This window comes from Setaria viridis, chromosome 2 (genome assembly GCF_005286985.2).
Source record: "Setaria viridis chromosome 2, Setaria_viridis_v4.0, whole genome shotgun sequence".
In the NCBI taxonomy this organism is placed as follows: Eukaryota; Viridiplantae; Streptophyta; class Magnoliopsida; order Poales; family Poaceae; genus Setaria; species Setaria viridis.
The window spans coordinates 27,815,034-27,834,169 of NC_048264.2; the positions used below are offsets into that span (position 1 = coordinate 27,815,034).

General features: G+C 48.1%; 3 protein-coding genes and 1 pseudogene across 3 annotated transcripts; 1 reads left to right on the forward strand and 3 right to left on the reverse strand.

The window, feature by feature from the left end:
- The first annotated feature begins 3,169 nt into the window (after positions 1–3,169).
- On the forward strand, positions 3,170–4,407 carry LOC117842629 (uncharacterized). Its single transcript, XM_034723118.2, has 3 exons — positions 3,170–3,651; positions 3,763–3,881; positions 3,977–4,407. The coding sequence occupies exons 1-3, from the start codon at positions 3,327–3,329 to the stop codon at positions 4,097–4,099; spliced, it is 567 nt and encodes a 188-aa protein (XP_034579009.1). The 5' UTR covers positions 3,170–3,326; the 3' UTR covers positions 4,100–4,407.
- Positions 4,408–5,602: 1,195 nt separating this feature from the next.
- LOC117842430 (zinc finger BED domain-containing protein RICESLEEPER 1-like) lies at positions 5,603–8,981 on the reverse strand. The gene is made up of 3 exons (XM_034722886.2): positions 8,701–8,981; positions 5,970–8,075; positions 5,603–5,881 (listed from the first exon to the last, which is right to left on the reverse strand). The coding sequence occupies exons 2-3, from the start codon at positions 8,071–8,073 to the stop codon at positions 5,850–5,852; spliced, it is 2,136 nt and encodes a 711-aa protein (XP_034578777.1). The 5' UTR covers positions 8,074–8,075; positions 8,701–8,981; the 3' UTR covers positions 5,603–5,849.
- Positions 8,982–11,449: 2,468 nt separating this feature from the next.
- On the reverse strand, positions 11,450–13,392 carry LOC117844223 (zinc finger BED domain-containing protein RICESLEEPER 1-like; annotated as a pseudogene).
- Positions 13,393–14,962: 1,570 nt separating this feature from the next.
- Positions 14,963–17,264, reverse strand: LOC140221900 (zinc finger BED domain-containing protein RICESLEEPER 1-like). Its single transcript, XM_072291852.1, has one exon. It carries the CDS (start codon positions 17,262–17,264, stop codon positions 15,123–15,125), a length of 2,142 nt encoding a protein of 713 aa, XP_072147953.1. The 3' UTR covers positions 14,963–15,122.
- Positions 17,265–19,136: the final 1,872 nt, after the last annotated feature.

A 19,136-nucleotide genomic window follows, 5' to 3' on the forward strand; every position in this document is an offset into this window, starting at 1 on the left:
ACGGCGCACGCGCTAGACGGAGTCCGTGGATTTTTCGTTATGCTTTCAACGACGTGCCTTAGTGGCCCCGCCAGTCCTCGACCTTGAGGGCTGGGCGCCTATTTCGGGTTGGCGTGCCTCCACAGCTTCGCCAGTCCTCGTCCTCGGGGGCTAGGCGCCTATTTCGGGTCGGCGTGCCTCCGCGGCTCCGTCAGTCCTCATCCTCGGGGGCTGGGTGCCTATTTCAGATCGACGTGCCTCTGAGGCTCTGCCAGTCCTCATCCTTGGGGGCTGGGCGCCTATTTCGGATCGGCGTGCCTTCACGGCTCTGCCAGTCCTCGTCCTTGGGGGCCAGGCGTCTATTTCGGGTCGACGTGCCTTGCGGCTCCGCAAGTCCTCGTCCTTGGAGGCTGGGTGCATACTTCTGATCAGCAGGCCTCTGCGGCTTCGCCCATCGTTGTGCTTGGGCACTAGGACCTGCTTCTGGGATCAATTTTTTCTTCCTTTTTTTTGACCATTGGACCGATTATACTAATCACTTCAATGTTGGGGGCTAATCTTATGGAGTGCGTCTTGCGACGCCCTCCATATCCTTCGCTTCGACCTGCTAGATGCCCGCCATCCTCTAACTCAGTACTCGACTTCGCTCTACACGTATGACGCTGCGTTCGCTTAGATTTTCTTCTTTTTTGAGCACTGTTCAGCCTCTCCATCACCATGACGCCATCGCAACTTCAGCCGACCACATTCCAAGCTTCGTTGTGATGACCTCAAGTTACTGTTCGCCTACATATCGCTCGGGGGCTTGAGGGATACGGATACCCCATAGGTCCCCACCAACCAGGATACTGACCGGTCCTAGCAAGTGAGCCCGCACGATCAGAACGTGTAGGCCAAGGACATGAAGATACTTGGAGTATAAGTTAAGGATGCCGAATGATTTAAATTTGCCCAGATATTTGTGGGATACGAATTGTAATCCGACTCAGATTACCTTCCATGTAACAACCGAGTAGATTAGATTCAAACCGACTTGTAACTCTAGGTCATCAGTCTATATAAGGCGGCCAAGGGCGCCCTCCGAGGGTATCTCATCTCGACTCTCAAGCAATACAACCACCAGCATATAGGACGTATGGTATTATTCTCCGGAGGCCCGAACCTGTCTAAAACCCCCCGTGTCCCTCGTGTTCTCGTGATCATCTTCGAGTTCTTGGTCTCGCGATCTTCTCTGCCTACAAATCAACCACTTGGGTAACCTTTGGTGTACTACCGGGCTACTAAATCCAACACTCGTATTTCGACCCGCTTATAGTTACAATCTTAATGTGCCAAATTCCATGGGAAAGAAATTAATAAGTTGATAACAGAAATGTAGGTGCATATATAACCCAAAGGAAACACGTACCGAAAATTGTCAAATGGTATAATAACTTTTTTTTCCAATAATGTTGTATACGAATAGAAATTGTTGAGTTGTGCAAGCATTCTTCATTGGAGGCACAAAAAACAAAACAAATAAAGCCCGTACATGACGTTCCTGTGTGCCGATCGACAAGAATCGAGCGACGCGTGCAGGAGTGGGCATGAATAACCAGCGTCTCGCTCCAAAACAGAAAGTGGGTATACTCCCTGGTGTCTGCAGGCTGCAAGTCGTTTCTTATACGCTTCAACAAAAGCGTACGTCCGCGTGCCTGCAACAACCTACTACCTGACTGGACAAAGCTGCAAGTGGTGTCCCCGATCCTGCACGTACATAAATGCATCGCGCGCGCTCATGGCTCCGCTACGGACCAAGCGTGTACACGTACGTATACCTGTCTCCGTATGTGTGGTGACGGTGACACGTGGGCCCAGCGCTCACATGCATCCTACATTTTCCCTCCCGGATTCGGACGTGTATAAATTGGGGAGGAAAAAAGACAAAGTTATACATATATGCAAATAATCGCAGCGATTTGCCGTGTATGGTGAGCTGAGAAATTTGACACCCCCATGTCGATTTTATGAAATTTAATCCATGTCGATTTTGTACGAACATCCTCCGACCTCCGGCACAGCAATGTCCTCGGCCGGCCTGCACTGTTCTGCCCATGACAGTCAGAGTCAGCGCTCTGTGTACCCATGCCGTGGGGCCCGTATGTAAGGCCTGAGACTGACAGCCGGGCCCGCCGGTAAGTCGCGTCACCGGCTGTCACCCCCTAGGTCATGTGCTACAGCCATCAATGCCATGCATGGCCCATCAATACGATGGCTCGCGTCGAGCCGGCCACCGAAATTAGGCACGATATTTTTCTATTTATTTCGCTTCAGTTTGCAGCGGAGTGAATTCAGCTGCTGTTGCAAAGTTACTACTCCTACCTCTTACTGTAATTCACTGACACCACCTTATGAACTAAAGGGAAAAAAAAGAAAAGGGAGCGAAAATATTTTTGGAAAGGGAAGGGATGATGAAAGCCCGCAGAAAAAGTAGGAAAAGGCGCCGAAAAGAAGAGCAGAAGCAGATAAGCGCTAGCGTTTTCTTTTCGCGGATATACAAATGTGCAGGTGCGACGCCGAAGTACGTCACCGAACAGAGAATACGGCAATGGCAGGCCCTCCCGCCGACCGTCTCCACGGGACCTTCAACGCTGACACATTTGCTTATCCATCATGTTAACACAAACCTCACCACTAGCGCGTATTATTTTTTTTTCATATAATAGCTTTAGCATATTGTATTGTTGTTATATCTAATCCGGCGGATAATCCAGAACACGTATTCAGAGACTGATAAAAGTGACAGGGCAACAGCAACAATTTGTTCGTTCTTAGCCCTGGTTGAGGCATTTCAAATCCAGTCAATAATATAAACATAGAGAAAATTAAACGACTACAATTTCGAGTTTCAAAGTTTGAGCCTCGTTGCACATAGCGTAATTTCAAATGTGTGGGTGGGATTTTAGCCGAGTACAAGATTTTTTCTGCTGGCAATTTTCGAGCTTTAACAGGAGGGGTTTTTTTTTGTCAAGAGTTGAACAATTTTCCCGTGAGTATATTTTAAGCGAAATTCCAGTGAATTTCTTGCAAAATTTTCACACGCCAAAGAATTACTGTAGCCTAAGCGGGTCCGAATCGTCGACGTAAACCCGGATCCGAGACCCGAAACCCTACAGAACGAGCTCCACATCACCCAGCCCGGCTTCACATTTAACACCACCACCTCAAAAACGGCAAGCGCATGACCACCGTCTCCTCCACCACCACCGCCTCCCTCTCCCTCTCAACGACTCACACCGCCGCCGCCGCGGCTCCTTGAACCACCAGTCCACCACCACCACCACTGGTGCGGAGGGGGCGCGGGAGCGATGGGCAACTGCCAGGCGGCGGAGGCAGCGGCGGTCATCATCCAGCACCCCGGCGGGAAGGTGGAGCGCCTCTACTGGTCCACCACCGCCGCCGAGGTCATGCGGAACAACCCGGGCCACTATGTCGCGCTCGTCATCCTCCGCGTTGCCGCTGACAAGGCCGCCGCCGCCACCACCGGGGACGCCGCGGCGGCGGCCACCACCGGTGCCGGTGCCGGTGCCGGAGGCGGCGGCGGGGGAGGGGCCAAGATCACCAGGGTCAAGCTTCTCAAGCCCAAGGACACGCTTCTGCTCGGCCAGGTCTACCGCCTCATCACCGCGCAAGGTTAGCACTCGACGGTCTATTGGCCTCCTCCTCGAATTGATTGCGCCCGGATTTCTCGCTGTCCGTATGCCGTGGCAATCTCGAATTCTAACCCTGTCGTTCTGCGTGCAGAGGTGACCAAGGCGCTGCAGGCGAGGAAGAACGAGAAGATGCAGCGGTGCGAGGCCATCAGGCAGCAGCACGAGCAGCTCCGGCGCGGCGACGGGGGCGACCATGGCTCTTCCGACCAGGTTGGTCAGCGATTCTCCGACACGATTCTTTTTCCCCCCTGCCGCGAGAGAGGCAGCTGCTGATTTCTCCTCGGCCCCCCACGCCGTCGTTGCAGGACGGGAAGCAGGAGAAGGACCGGCACCGGGGAAGAGGCCGGCACTGGCGGCCGGCGCTGCAGAGCATCTCCGAGGCCGCGAGCCAGAGCAGCAGCAGCGTCTCTGAAGCCGCCACCAGCTGATGCTACTGACAGGACCGTGCCATCCGGGCTTCTTCTTCTTCTTTCTTTTGATTTATGATTTGCTTGTTAGTAGTATAAAGTGCTTGAGCCTAGCCAGCAACCCAAAAAAATTGTAAATCAGAGTGTCAGAGCAGGATCAATAGGAGCCTTGTTTCGTCTCTCATGTAAAATTTGGCATGGTGGAACTGAAACTCAGTGTTCAAATCAGTCGAGTGGTTCGCCAATTGCAACTTTGCTCTTTGCAGAGCAAGAATATTGAGCAGAAAGGGGGGGAAATGAATTCCCTTCTTACTGTTCTCTCACTGTCATATTAATCTTGATGTCACTATAGCAGAAATGATACCAATCAGATTATCTGATAGAGAAGCAAAACAAGATAATTTCAGTCTCAAATCAGAGATAAAGTATATTTGGATGTCGCTCCGAGAGATAAATAGCAAAACTGCTGCAGAGACTATCATATACTGATATACACATTTCGGAAACTGCAGCAAAACTCTAGCAAAGGCCATCATATAATCCAATCTTGAGCTGTGCTCGAATCCAAATTATAAACTACCAACAGTACCATTCTTCATCTAGAATTCGCGACGTTCGATACGCCTTCGTTTTGAATTCCAGGATTCAGAGGCTTTATCAGCGAGCGACTGACTGTCAGGTGCTAAGCACATGCGATTCAGTGTAGAATACTCGGCGGACGAGGACAACGCCACTGCTGGGCGGGCGCTAAGTTCCATCAGACCACTTGGGGGAGCTGCCAGCCCGGACGGACACCGTCCACGGCTGCCAGTGGAGCTCCAGCGAGCCGCCCGCCGAGCCGAGACCGCCCCGCCCGGCGCACGTGTGCCGTGCCGCCGCTCCGGCCGCCGCCCACCGCTGCGGTCTCGGGATTCAGTCTCGCTGCCCTGCAGCCTGCACGAGGGTCGGCTCAGCCTGCATTGGGAAGAACTGCAACTGAAACTGAAACTGAAACTGAGCTCAGGTAATATAGTATTAGTGTCTGTACAGAGATCCGGATCCATCAGGCCACGGCCAGTGCAGGCAGCAAATGCAGGCCAGCGATCATGTTCAGTTAAGCTCAGTTCAGTTCAGTTGGGCAAGTGAGTTCTGATAAAATGGTGTTGGACAGGGATCAGATGTTTTCCACGATCATGTGGACGTTGTATCGGGCGGTCGTGCCATAAGGTTTGTGAGATGGTATTACCGGGTATAATCCAGCTGGTGGTTTGTGTCATAGGCCCCTCTGATGGGTTCAGATCCAGATCCTAGAGTGCAACGGGTGAGGGATTATTTGATAATTTGGTCAGGGATCCTTGCGTCCCGGCTCAATGATTCTGGAAGGGGCGAAAGCCTGATTAGCAGCGTGCGTGCGTGCTGCAAAAAGGCGGAGTGGTGCATCATTGTTCACAGAAAGTCTGAACCTTTCTTGAGCAATATATCAAATTGTTGTGGCAGGATTTGCCAATGCAAAAGCAAGCTACAAATTCTTGGAGTAAAAAGACAATTGCAAATCTGGAGAGGAGTAAGTGAATATCTGAACATAAATTAAGCATCAGATAGAACATTGACAAGGTTAAGCAGGAACTGCTGACAAGCTCCAGATCACACATACATACAAAAGCCTCCTCACACGATATACCATCTTAATCCTGCTAAGAAAGGTCTAAATGCTCATTGCTAACAGCACAGGTTAGCAAATGGTAAATCAGAAAAGCAGCCTAAAAACATTAGGAAGGATGGAATCTTCAGTTTAGAGATCATCAGTTGACTCCTCGCCCGTTCCTATTAAGACACGAGAAAGTAAGATTAGTATAAGATAGAATCAGAAAAAAAAAAGAAGGAAAACTGGAATTAAGATCGCAGGTCGTACCAGCTGGTGTCAGCCAATCCTGAGTACAAACAAGCTCTTCAACCCACTGTCTACTACCAGACTCTGATATTGCCAGTGTTGCAGTCCTTGTTGCAACCTTCCAGTCACTAACGCACGGTAGTGCTAACACATCACGTGCCATCCGAGCAATAGTAGGATAATTCAGGCTATGTTCCTTCCACCAAAGGAGAACACAGGGTCCCTTCCACCATCGGAGAGCACTGGGTTTACCTGCTGTTCTTTTTAAACCTGCAGGCTCACTTGTAGTGAGATGTGGCGCTTGTAGGTACTGATCAAGTTCAGCCATTGGTCTCTCGCTGTACTGAGATTGGTGATAACGATAATACTCCGCCAGCTTATCTCCATCTACAACAATTCCCTTGCTAGTTTTGGACCCGGAAGTGCTGCTAGGGTCTTCCACCTGATCTGAATACTCATTGAACAGGCTAGCAAATGTATCAAGCACATCATGAATACAATCTCGTACATTTTTGTCCAAATCAGAGAGCCAAATGTGGGACTTGATGCGCTCCAGGCGGCATTCAGGATCCATGACCATAGGCATACAGAAATGGAAGAAAGAGACTTTCCAGCATTCCTTGAACTTCTTTTGCATCTTCTCCTGTATTTTAGAAAATGTGTCATCATCCTTGCACATATAAGATTTAAAATTCACATCCTTCTTCACATCCCACGCCATGTTAAAGAAATGAGCTGGAGTAGGATACTCTAAAGCGAAGTCCACGTGTTTATGGAGATCGTCCAATATCGAACAAATCTTCCTTGCTGTCCGCCAGTCTTCTGATGATGGTGCATATCTGCAGTTGGGATACTGTACCGCTGAAGGGGCGAGACTCTTTGTATGCTTGGAACATTTTGACAACTTCTCCATGATTTTACCAAGTTCATCCAGTCCAACCTGAATAACCTGATCGAGCAAATGAGTTGCATAACGAACCACAAACAAGCTCCGTTTTGCAGTGAGTGGATTCCGTTCCTGAAGGTTGGCCCTGACACTTGAAGCCACTGAATCATCAATGAACGCATCATCCAGTATAATGCAGAAAATCTTGCCATCAAGGCCCCATTGTTCAATAGCTCCCAATATGATATCACTCAATTCATTTGCAGCACAAGACGAATCCACAGCACGGAATACGATGATCTTTTGCTGCTCCTCCCATTCGTCATCAATGTAATGAACTCTCAAGCACAAGAATGGTGAGATTGGATCATAGTGCCACATATAGACACTCAAGCAAACACGACCGCACAAGGCTATTAACTCCTCCTTCAGCTTGGATTTTTCCTTCTGGAACAAGTTTGAAGTGTACACCATCACATCATCGTGGGATGGCATCTTGATTTTAGGATTCAACCAAGCAACTAGCTTCCTGAATCCGTCTTGCTCCACCATCCTTGGTAGGTGCCCATGCATGGCCAACATCTCGATAAGTTCTTCATGGGAAGTATCCTGATCAACCTCCTGATGCTTCTGACTCGTGTCAACAGGGATGACCATCTGCTTAGGCAACATGATTTCCTTTGTAGATAGATTCTTCCTATTGTTGTCAGTGGAAATACCAAGCAAAGAATGATTCTTCTGCTCAGGTGCTGCAGGTCCTTCATGAGACCCATTCTGATCAACATCCTGATTCTTCCTATTCGTGTTCGTGGGAATATCAGGCAAGGCAAGCTCCTGCTCAGGCGCTGTAACTTTTGTGTCTGTGCATTTCTTTTGGCTGGATGGCAAGAATGAGAGCTTCTTCTGTCTCAGATCAGAGCCAGCAGCTATTTTGACCTTCTGCATAAATGGAAATGATGTGTGCTCCTGCATCTTTGGCCTCTTCTGAGTCGCGGGGATGCAATTTGTCAGGTGCCGTATCAGGCTGCTAGTGCCATTGGTTCCACTGAAGACCTGGTGGCAGTGCATGCATTCAGCCCGCGTGACCTTCCCATCGACATAGGTGGGTATGAAGTCATCCCACACCTTTGACCGAAGCCTTTTGTTCAGCTTTGTACCGGTGAACAATGGGCTGGGGATGCTGCCAGTGCTCTCATCTTGTTCAACTAAGTCATTGGCATTGCCAGCCAGATCTTCCATGCCTGGGCAAAAAAAAGGCAGAGTATTAGAACATGGAGCAATTTGATGAAAGCCTGGTCACTACCTGAGCATTGTGCTAATACAATGGTAAAAGTTTACTAAAGAGGCTTTAAGTTAACAAACTTTTTATATGGAATAAAAACACACCTAGTGAATACAAAGACTAAAGTTGGGGTTTCGGTTTCACATCTCAACAAAGCTGCGTTTGCAAGGCAGCACTGAAGTTGAACTGTTGAAGTAATAGCATGTGATCTGCAAATACTTTATTGACAGAAGGATAGTAAGAAAACTAAAAGTCGTTCAAACCCAGAAAAGTAAACTATTAGCACTTGACAGAATAATCACCGATGTAAACCAAGAGGCTAGACAGGTGGCACTTGCATATAGAAACTATACCATTCACCATTTTGTCGTGCTCCTTGCCACTGCGCGGCAGTTGGAGTTGGGACTATGGCACTCTCGATCTATACTTACGCACAGGAAACCAAATCATCCATCCTGATTTTCACAATCGACTACGAAACAGATGACCGTACGAATCAAACAACCAAAGGCAAGATCTACGGCGAAAAACAAGCTGTAGTGCATTTTTCTACCATAACATTAGGAAATAGAAGAAGCCCATACCGATCTTTGCAATCCCACGGCCCAAGACACGGATCAGTATAGGGCGGAAGGCAGAGCTGTGGTTCTCAGAATCGGGGTTAGGGGGGACGCCGCGCTTTTCGTCTCGGCGGCGGCTGAAGAAGGAGACGAGGCAGCAGTGGAGGGAAAGGGGAACCGAGTGGCCTTTCCCGCCGCTTTCCTCCCGCCAAACTGCCCTCGGCTCCTGCACACCCCCGCGCCGCCGCACCGCGTCGCAGCAAAACGCTCGGCGGCTCGGGCCAGTATCTTTGGACGGTACGGGCTGGCCGACCTCAGCCCATTACGCATGTGGGCTGAGCAGCCCAGAGTCGTGGAACTTTGCTCTGCCTGGCTGGATTCAGCTATCACTTTTCTGTGTTAAAAAAAAAGATATGGAGTACCTTTTCTTCTGTTTTCTATAAGCAATCTGAGTGACATGCCGAAAAAGATACCGTAGAAAGCAAAAAAAATCTATTGACAATGACAATTTGAGCTAAGCCGCTACAATATCTTGATTCAGAAAACAAACAACACTTATATGCTTTAATAGAATATCTGCACATGGGCTAACTGAGATCGCCCCCACGTCGCTCCCCCAGCGAGCGACATGGGCAGCGCCCGAGACACCGCTGCCGACCACCCCCCACTGCCTCTCGTGTCCACCTCGCCGCCCCAGAAGCCCGACCGGCTCCCAAAGACGGCGTGGACTTCTGCGCCGAGGCGGGGCGGCGCAAGGGGACCTCGGCCGACGGCCTAGATCCGGCCCTGCCGTGGGTGGATCCGGCCTCCCCGCCACCGGATCCGCTGCCCAAGACCCACCCCGGCAAGCCACGCGAAGACGGCGGCGGCTCCACTACGCAAGCTCAGTGGCACAGGTTGCCGAGGAGGAGCACCATGGCCGGGTAGAGGACGGTGGCCATGAGCGACGAGGAGACGGTCGCCGCGCTAGAGGTGGGGCTCGGTGCTGGGGCATTGGCAGCGAAGGCGACGCCGGCGAAGGAGGACACAGCGACTGTCGCAACGACGGCGACGTACAAGATCTTGGAGGCCATGACGTTGTGCAGGTGAAACTAACAGAGATTGCGCATGCTAGCTTTGTGTCGTGAGCAGCCGGCGAGGGCGACGCGCTCAGCTCCGCAACGATGGCATGGCATGCGGAGGTCTGAGAAGTCGCACGACGATGGTGGCAGCCCGGGTGAAGGTTGGCGGGTGCGGTGGTAGCCCCAGCCCGGGTGGAGGACGGAGTGCGTCAGCGGCAGGCCGACGGAGAAGGAGTTGCGGAGGGGCCGCCAGGAAGAGGTGTCGTGGAGGAGGCGCCGGAGGAGGAGATGCGAAGGCAGTGCCCGACAGAGAAGGAGTTGCGGAGGGGCCGCCAGGAGGAGGTGTCGTGGAGGAGGCGCCGGAGGAGGAGATGCGAAGGCAGTGCGGCGACCGGCGAGGAGGATGGCTGCCGGTGTGAGAGCGGAGGTGGAGGTACGGCAGCGTGGTGCGAGAAGGCGCGGCGGCGGCGACGCCCCGGACGGGCCACATGACAGTGGCCGGGAGTGCCGAGCCATGAGCGTGCAGGGGTTGGGATGCTCCGGGCGAAAGCCCTCGCTGGCGTTTGCTGGTGGAGATGACGGCGGCGTCCTAGGGCGTCGTTCTCCTCGTTGGGGGCGTTATTTCTGAGCTACAATCCTACTGCATGGGATCTTCTAGATGAAAACCCTGTCCAGATTCTGGATGAGCGACGGTGGCCCTATTGGCATCGTACCCTCCTTGGAGGCATCGTTTCTAGAGACCCATCTCGGTCTATGGCATTCCTGGTCCATACGTCATGGACGGCCACAGCCGGTGGTGACATTTCTGCCATGTGGCAAGTTAGAAGGGTGTTGCTGAGGTCACATGGAGGCGATCGTAGTGATGGTGGCGGCCAGGAGTTGTCACATGATGTCGGTCTTGGCCGCTTGCAGCGAACCATGACGGCTGGCGTTGCTTCGCAACGGTCAGTGGCGTAGAACTGCGTCGGAGGACGGCGCTTGCGGCAATGGCATCATGGGACAACTAGGCTTTCAGCAGACCGCGACGGGTTGCTTAGCTTGGTTGGGCTACCCGGTGTGGTACATCATCGGAAGACGGCGCAAGTGACTTCTCCGTTTTGCTAACATGGTGGCGGTTACTTTTGCACGGGTGAAGCAATGAGGCAAGGTTGACCTTATGGCGCCCGCTGATTGACGGAGAACTTGTGGAGCGGGGCAACCTTGCTCACCACTCGGATAGCGACTAAAGAAACGAATCCGTGACATGGAGTACTATGGCGGCCGTGGCGAGGCCCCCGCGCGTGGTGTTTCTTCAAGACGACCAGAGTGAGGTGGAGTCCAATAGCGGATGTGGCGAGGCCCCCACGCGTTGTGTTATCACGGTGGCGACTGCGAGGCAGCCTGCGAGAGGTCCGGATTCGGTGGTTCCACCCTGTCAGGTGGAGTGTGGTGTTGCAGCGGTACTACAACGATAGGTCCCGCAGGTGGGTAATTTTTTGTTCATAAAAACAATTGAAAGCAGAGGGAATGTGCTTTTGATTTTGTACTAAGCAAAAGCAGCTTTTAGCCTAAAGCATCTGTAGCTTTTAGACCTTCTGGTTGGCTTTTGACTTTTGCGTTGGAAAGTCCAACCAAAGGCACCCTCAGACCCATAAGTGGAGTTAGCATCTACCACCAGATGTGAATATTCATAGAAGAGGCTGAGGAATGTATCGTGCACGAAGTGTGTATAATCATCTTTCTGTATCCAAATAACGATAACTTTCCCGACAAATTGATTGCACAGATGACTTGATGTGTTCCAGACGGTATTTGGGATCCATGACCATAGGCATGCAGAAATGGAAGAAACAGACTTCCCAGTGTTTCTCGAACTTCCGTTGCATCTTCTTGAGTGCATTGGAAAATCCTTCATCTTTGTAGGCGAAACCAGCTTGACGATAGAAATTAGCTTTACGGCGAATGTCTCTCGTTACTTCCCACAATGTGTCATAGAAATTAACTGGACTAGGAGAGTTGTGCATGGAGCCCATGTGCCTATGAAAATGTTCCAGGATCTCACAGTTTTTCTCTGCTGTTGTCCACTCCTCGCTTGATGGTGCATATCTGCAGTTGGGGTACTGTACCACTGAAGGGGTCAGGCCCATTGCATACTTGGAACACTTTGCTGACTTCTCCATAAATTTGTCAATCTCATCCAGCCCCACCTTCATAACTCGATCAAGTAAATGAGTTGCGTGACGTATCACAAACAAGCTCTGATCTGCAGCAACTTTATTCCATTTCTGGAGTCTAGTTTTGACATTTGAAGCCACTGAATCATCAGAAAATGCATCATCCAGTATAATGCTGAAAACCTTGCCACATAGACCCCATTTTTCAATAGCCCATAATATGATATCACTTAATTCATCCGCATTGCAAGAAGGATTAACGGGAGAAAATCTGATGATCTTTTGCTGCTTCACCCATTCACCATCAATATAGTGAACTCTCAAGCACAAGAATGCCAAGCGTGGATCATAGTGACGCATATAAGCACTCAAGCAAACTTGGCTGCGCAAAGCTTTTAAGCTCTCCTTCAACCTAGACTGTTCTTGATCATGTAGCTTCCAACTGTTCCCCATCAGGTCAAAGTGGGATGGCATCTTGACCATAGGATTCAACCAAGCAACTAGCTTCCTGAATCCATCTTGCTCCACCATCCTTGGTAAGTGCCCATGCATGGCTAACATCTCGATAAGCTCTTTAGGAGAACGATTCTCATCACCTCCTGATTCTTCCTGTTTGTACCAGTAGTAATGTTAGGGGGTGTTTGGATACCCCGTGCTAAACTTTAGCACCTGTCACATCGGATGTTCGGATGCTAATTAGGAGGACTAAACATAGTTTAATTGCAAAACTAATTGCACATATGGACTAATTAATCCATCATTAGCAAATAGTTACTGTAGCTCCACATTGTTAAATCATGGACTAATTAGGCTTAATAGATTCGTCTCGCGAATTAGACTCCATCAGTGCAATTAGTTTTGTAATTAAACTATGTTTAATACTCCTAATTAGTATCCAAACATCCGATGTGACAGGTGCCAAACACCCCTATTCTGCTCAGATGATGCAATTTTCCGATGAGATTTATTATTGTCAGTGGAAATACCAGGCAAAACAATATTCTTCTGCTTAGGTACTGCAAGTAACTCATGAGACCAATTCCGACCAACCTCCTGATTCTTCCTATTCGTTTCGGTGCACGTGTCAGGCAATGCAAGAGCCTTCCGCTCAGGCGCTGCATCTGCTGCGGCTGAGCATTGCATTCAGAGAACAGTAGCTCCTTGTGTTTTGGGTCAGACCCAGCTACTGCAGTGCTCTTATGTGTAGACGGCAAGGATGTATGCTCCTGCTGCAGCCTTGGCCTCTTTTGAGTCTTGGGGGTGCAATTGGCCTGGTGCCATAGCAGACTGCTAGTGCCAGTGCCACATTTGTAGACCTGGTGGCAGTGCATGCACTCAGCCCTCGTGACCTTCCCGTCAACAAAGGTGGGTATGAAGTAATCCCACACCTTCGACCGGAACCTTTTGTTCAGCTTTGTGCCTGAGCACAGTGGGCTGGGGACACTGTCACTGCTCTCCTCTTGTTCATCTATGACGTTAGCATTCCCCACCACAACTTCCATACCTAGTGAACAAGAGGCACAAATTAAGAAGGTGAAACAAGTTGGTAGTCAAAGCCCTAATGCGGTAGATAGAAGTTATATGAACAGGCTACTGTACTTAACAAAACTTTCTTCGAGAGGTTAACTGAGCAGAATTTCATTGAAGAGGTAAGCTGAAAATGTATAGAGAGAAGTTATATGAACAGGCTAGTTAACAAAAATTTCTTCGAGAGGTTAACTGAGCAGAATTTCGTTGAAGAGGTACGCTGAAAATGCATAGCAGTTGGATATGCAGTCACTTGAGCAAACTTTTCTTGCAATTTCACCAATGTACTAATACAAAGTGAACTATATTTTATTTGGGACTTCAACTGCTTGTTTTTATACATGAATAATCGAGCACATCCTAGTGAAAGGAAGACTAAATCGGGCTAAACAACCAATTTGGACAACTTAGACTAATGAAATTGCAGAGCGAGAGAGAGAGAGAGCCGTACCATTCACCATCTTTTTAATATCCTTTGCCGATGCAGTTGGGGCTCTCACACTATTCTTCCATACCTACACCCATGAGAACCAAAATTTCTTACCCCGATGCCTACACCCGCTTTCGAAATATATGATCAAGCCATCATCCAAATGCAAGATCGACCGCAGCAAACAAGCAGCAGTACAAAAAACCATCACGAAATAGAGAAAGCCCGTACCGAATTTTATAGCACCACGGCACGAGAGAGGCACCAGTCGGGGATCAGTAGAGCTGCATTTCGCGTGGGGGGACTAGGAGAGATGAGAGGGAAGCTTAGGCGGCCACGGAAGAAACGACGGTGGCTGGTAGGCTCCAATGGAGGGAACGCCGGAACTGGGGAAAGAGTTTCCCGCCGCCGCCCACCACTAGCGAGACAGCGGTTCGTGGGCCGTCTTGTATGGTCTATTGGGCTTCGGCATCAGCTCGTTCGGCCCTTGATCTTGTGATACGGCCCGTTATTACGCTTGACCGGAGGAAAAGGGCATTATACGGGGAGCGATACAGAATACACGAGACACGATAGCGTCGTGCAGGATGTATTAAATATACGTTTGTGGAACAAAAAATTAAAAAAAACTTGATAGAAGTATTTAGCAAAAGTATAAAAGGTTGGTACCGTGAGCAGTAGAAACATGAGCTCTCAGTTTTTTTTTCTCAGAAAATTTGAGGTTAGCGACACAGGTCCAAAGCTTGAGGCAGCGTGCTGCAAACCTTGAGATTTGTATATGAAGCTCAGAGAAAACCTGAACTCTTTAGACCGACAAACAAATCAAACTGGTGCTGGAATCAGCAAAGAACAAGTATTGAAGCGGATACAGGTGCATATTTGAGCACAGAGAAACATATTAATCAATTCGAGGATCATTTTTAAGCATGCTGTTAAGGTTAAGAGCATCTGAAACTTCTTTTGCAAGGAAGTGACAGAAATTAGAGGCCCAGTACGGCTGCATCTGAAACTAAATCTAGCATCCAAAAAACCCCCAGTACGCTGAGAAGATCCCCACTACTCATACATTCAAAACCCCAGTACGGCTGGCTGCATCAGAAACTAAACCTAGCATCCGAAAATTGCTTCAAATTCCACGCCAAGTGTCACAATTTGCCATCCTTGCATCCTGCATCGGAAAGGCAACTAAATGAGGCATGGGAAGCAGCACAGGCAATAGATGGTAAATGAGGAAATCAGCTTACATGGACCATTAGGAAGGATGAAGTGTTCTTTCTAAAGATCGTCCTTTGGCTCCACGGCTGTGGTGCCTATAAAGACATGAGAATTTTGGTCAGTGTAAGTATGCCACTGATGAAACAAATAGACATGCAAAGAGCAGGTCATACCAGCAGTTTTCAGCCAATTCTGAACACAGACAAGCCGCTCAACCCAGTATTTGTAACCTGACTCGGTTATTGCCATTCTTGCAGTCCTTGTTGCTTCCTTGCAGTCAGTACTGCACGGTAGTGCCAATATATCACGTGCCATTTGAGAGATTGTAGGGTAGGTCAGGTGATGTTCCTTCCACCATTGGAGAACACTCGACTCACCTGTTGTCAGACATGGCTCTTGCAAGTACTGATCGAATTCAGACAACGGCCGCGCACCGTATGGATATTTAGAATGAAAGTAATACTCCATCAGCATATCTCCATCCACAGCAGCTTCCTTGCTAGTTTTAGCCCCAGAAGCGCTGTTAGGGTCTTCCTTCAGATTTGAATACTCATTGAAGAGGCTGGCCAATGTATCATGCACTTGTTGAAGATAATCTTTTCTGTCATCATCGAAAGCGTTAAAATCAAGGTGGGACATGATGTGTTTCAGACGGTAATTAGGATCCATGACCATAGGCATAAAAAAATGCATGAAACATACGGTCCAGCATTCCATGAACTTCCTTTTCATCTTCTCCCGCACTTTGGAAAATGCTTCTTCTTCCCTGGAGTGCCTGTACCTATCAGCTTCGTGCACCTCTTTCTTCACAACCCACAACTTGTCAAAGAAATTAGTTGGACTAGGAAAATTGCGCATGAAGTCCATGTGTTTATGAAAATCTTGCGACATCTTGCAAATTTTCTCTGCATGTATCCAATCTTCTTTTGACAGACGATAGCTGCAGTTAGAATACTGTACTACTGAAGGAGTGGAGCCCATTGCATACTTGGAAAACTTTGCCGACTTTTCCATGTATGTGTCAAGCTCATCCAACCCCACCTGAATAACCTGATCAAGTAAATGAGTTGCATAGCGTACCACAAACAAGCTATGGTTTGCAGCAAGTTTATTCCATTTCTGGAGACTGGTTTTGACTTCCGAAGCCACTGTATCATCAATGAATGCATCATCAAGTATAATACTGAAAACCTTGCCTCCAAGATGCCATTCTTCAATAGCCACGAATATGACATTGCTCAATTCTTTTGCATTGCAAGAGGGATCCACATGGCGAAATCTAATGATCTTTTGTTGCTGCTTCCATTCATCATCGATGTAGTGAACACTCAAGCACAAGAATGCCAAGCATGGGTTATAGTGCCACACGTAAGCACTCAAGCAGACGCGGCTGCGTAAGGTTACTAACTTCTCCTTGAGCTTGGACTCTTCTTCCTCAAATGACTTCCAAGAGTGCACATTCAGATCTATGAAGGATGGAATCTTGACCGTGGGATTCAAGTAAGCAACTAGTTTCTTGAATCTATCTAGTTCCATCATGGTTGGGTGGTGTCCGTACATAGACGATACCCTGATAATTTCTTCACGAGAATAATTATGTTTAACCTCCTGATTCTTCCAATTAGCGCCAGTAGGGATGACCTGCTCAGATAACGCAATTTCCTTATGAGACTGAATCTCTGTATTCTTGTCAGCAGAAATACTATGTGAAGCAGGATTCTTCTGATCAGGCACCACAAATTCGTCATGAGACCCATTATGATCAACCTCCTGGTACTTGAAATTTGAGTCACTGGGGCAAGTGCCAGGCAAGATAAGCCTCTCCTCAGGGGAGGCATCTGTTATACCTAAGCATTTCTTTTGGCTGGATGGCAAGAAAGGTAGCTTCTGCTGCTTTGGGTCTGGCAAGGATGTGTGCTCATGGTGCCTTGACCTCTTCTGAGTCCTGGTGCTGCAATTGGCCTGGTGCCGTAGCAGGCTGCCAGTGCCATTGGCGCCGATGCACTTCAAAACCTGGTGGCAATGCTTGCACTCAGCCCTCGCCAACTTCCCGTCAACAAAGCAAGGCACGAAGGTGTCCCACACCTTCGATCGGAGCTTTTTATTCAACTTTGTGTCTGAGTAGAGTGGGCTGGGGTTACTGTCCGTGCTCTCCTCTTGTTCATTTATGCCTTTGTTGGCATTCTCATGCACACCTTCCATCCCTAGACACAAAAGGCACACATTAAGAATATGGAATAAATTTAGCAATGTCATGAGGCTATTTCAGCATGCCTTGATGCAACCATAAATTTTGATTTAGATCATTGCTTTGGATATATTCGCCAAGAATAGATGGAGAAGCGGTAACAGACTTTGCTTTTGAATTTTTCATGCTCTATGTGTACTCGTTTCTCTATTTTTTGTGTTCAGCTTCTAGGCTTGTAAGAACAGTGAGAGGCCGGAAACTATTTCCTTCATCTAAAAAAACCAATAAATTTTGATTTGATACAGCAGACGATTTTCGTATAATAGATAGAAAAGGCTAAGAGAACAAATTTTATTTTGAGAGGTTAACTGAAAATGGCGCGGAAGTTGGATATGGAGCCACTTATGCAGTTATGCAAAGCTATGTTGCTATTTGAACAATTTCTTAATATAATTGAATAAATTTGTATTTGGGAGTTTAACCTAACTGTTCTTTATTCGTGAATAATTGAAAACACCTAATGAATGGAAGATTAAATGGGTATCTTTGGCATTTGAACAATCGACTAAGCGAACTAGACATATAACATTTTAGGGGATAAAGATAACGTAGCAGACTGACAGAAATTATCAGATCACGCTGCTGCGCTCTTATTGAGCGAGGCCGATTCATACACTCGCTTTTCAAAATAGACGGACAATCTAATCAGACGATGAAGAGATCTACAGTAAAAAAAACCTAGTAGCAGTGATTCCACCCAAAACCATGAACGAATAGAGAAAGCGCATACCTATCTTTACAATACCACGGCAGGAGAGAGGCACCAATCGAGCGAGACGGATCAGTAAAGGTGCATCATTTCGCCTTGGGGCGGTGGGGATAGGAATTACGAGAGACGAGAGGGAGGGGAGGCTTAGGGGGTGTTTGGATATGAGGTGCTAAACTTTAACAGTGTCACATCAGATGTTCGGATGCTAATTAGGAGAACTAAACATGAGCTAATTATAAAACTAATTGCAGAACCCCGTGCTAATTCGCGAGACGAACCTATTAAGCCTAATTAATCCATCATTAGCAAATGGTTACTGTAGCACCACATTATCAAATTATGGACTAATTAGGCTTAATAGATTCATCTCGCGAATTACACTCCATCTGTGCAATTAGTTTTGTAATTAGCCTATATTTAATACTCCTAATTAGCATTCAAACATCCGATGTGACGGGTGTTAAATTTTAACACCAATTGCCAAACAGCCCCTTAGCTGCTTACTTGCTTAGGTCGCGGAAGAAATGAGGCTGGCTTCAATTGAGGGGAATGGCGGCAATGGGGAAATGCTTTCCCGCCGCCGCCGCTAGAAGCGCCGCCGCGCACCCGAGGGGCAGCGCTTCGTGGGCCGTTTCGTGTTGTCTATTGGGCTCCTGTGGGTGCAGCAGCTCGTTCATACATAGCTTTGCAACGTACACACACCCAATACACACTACCCTCACGCGGTCGCGCAAGTGCTTCTACCACGTTTACAAATAAACTGTTGAAAGCACTCGCGATGCACATTATACTTTGTGTTAACAAACATTTTTATGGGTATTTGTAAAGGAAAAACCTTTTTAGTAATGATGGGATATTTTAACTGTAATAGCTAAAAAACTATACAAACCTAGAACCATAATTTTAGTGTGCTGGTGAGAACATGAGGGTAGGACTCACCATCCCTAAGGGATCAAATTATGGTATTCACAATTTATGCAAGCGCGAGTTCCTTCTACGATATAATCAAAAGAAAGAGGACTAATACATAAACCGCAATTGAGCCAAAGTAAAAGACCTGTACAATTTGATGGAGAAACATTATTGAACTTAAAATATCTATGTCTGATAGCTTGAG

Excerpts from the sequence above, each read along its gene's own strand:
- LOC117842629 (XM_034723118.2), top strand. The coding sequence starts at position 3,327 with ATGGGCAACTGCCAGGCGGCGGAGGCAGCGGCGGTCATCATCCAGCAC. Across the intron at positions 3,652-3,762 it reads CCGCCTCATCACCGCGCAAG|AGGTGACCAAGGCGCTGCAG; the intron begins GTTAGCACTCGA and ends TTCTGCGTGCAG. Across the intron at positions 3,882-3,976 it reads ACCATGGCTCTTCCGACCAG|GACGGGAAGCAGGAGAAGGA; the intron begins GTTGGTCAGCGA and ends CCGTCGTTGCAG.
- LOC117842430 (XM_034722886.2), bottom strand. The coding sequence starts at position 8,073 with ATGGAAGATCTGGCTGGCAATGCCAATGACTTAGTTGAACAAGATGAG. Across the intron at positions 5,882-5,969 it reads GGATTGGCTGACACCAGCTG|GAACGGGCGAGGAGTCAACT; the intron begins GTACGACCTGCG and ends GTGTCTTAATAG.
- LOC140221900 (XM_072291852.1), bottom strand. The coding sequence starts at position 17,264 with ATGGAAGGTGTGCATGAGAATGCCAACAAAGGCATAAATGAACAAGAG.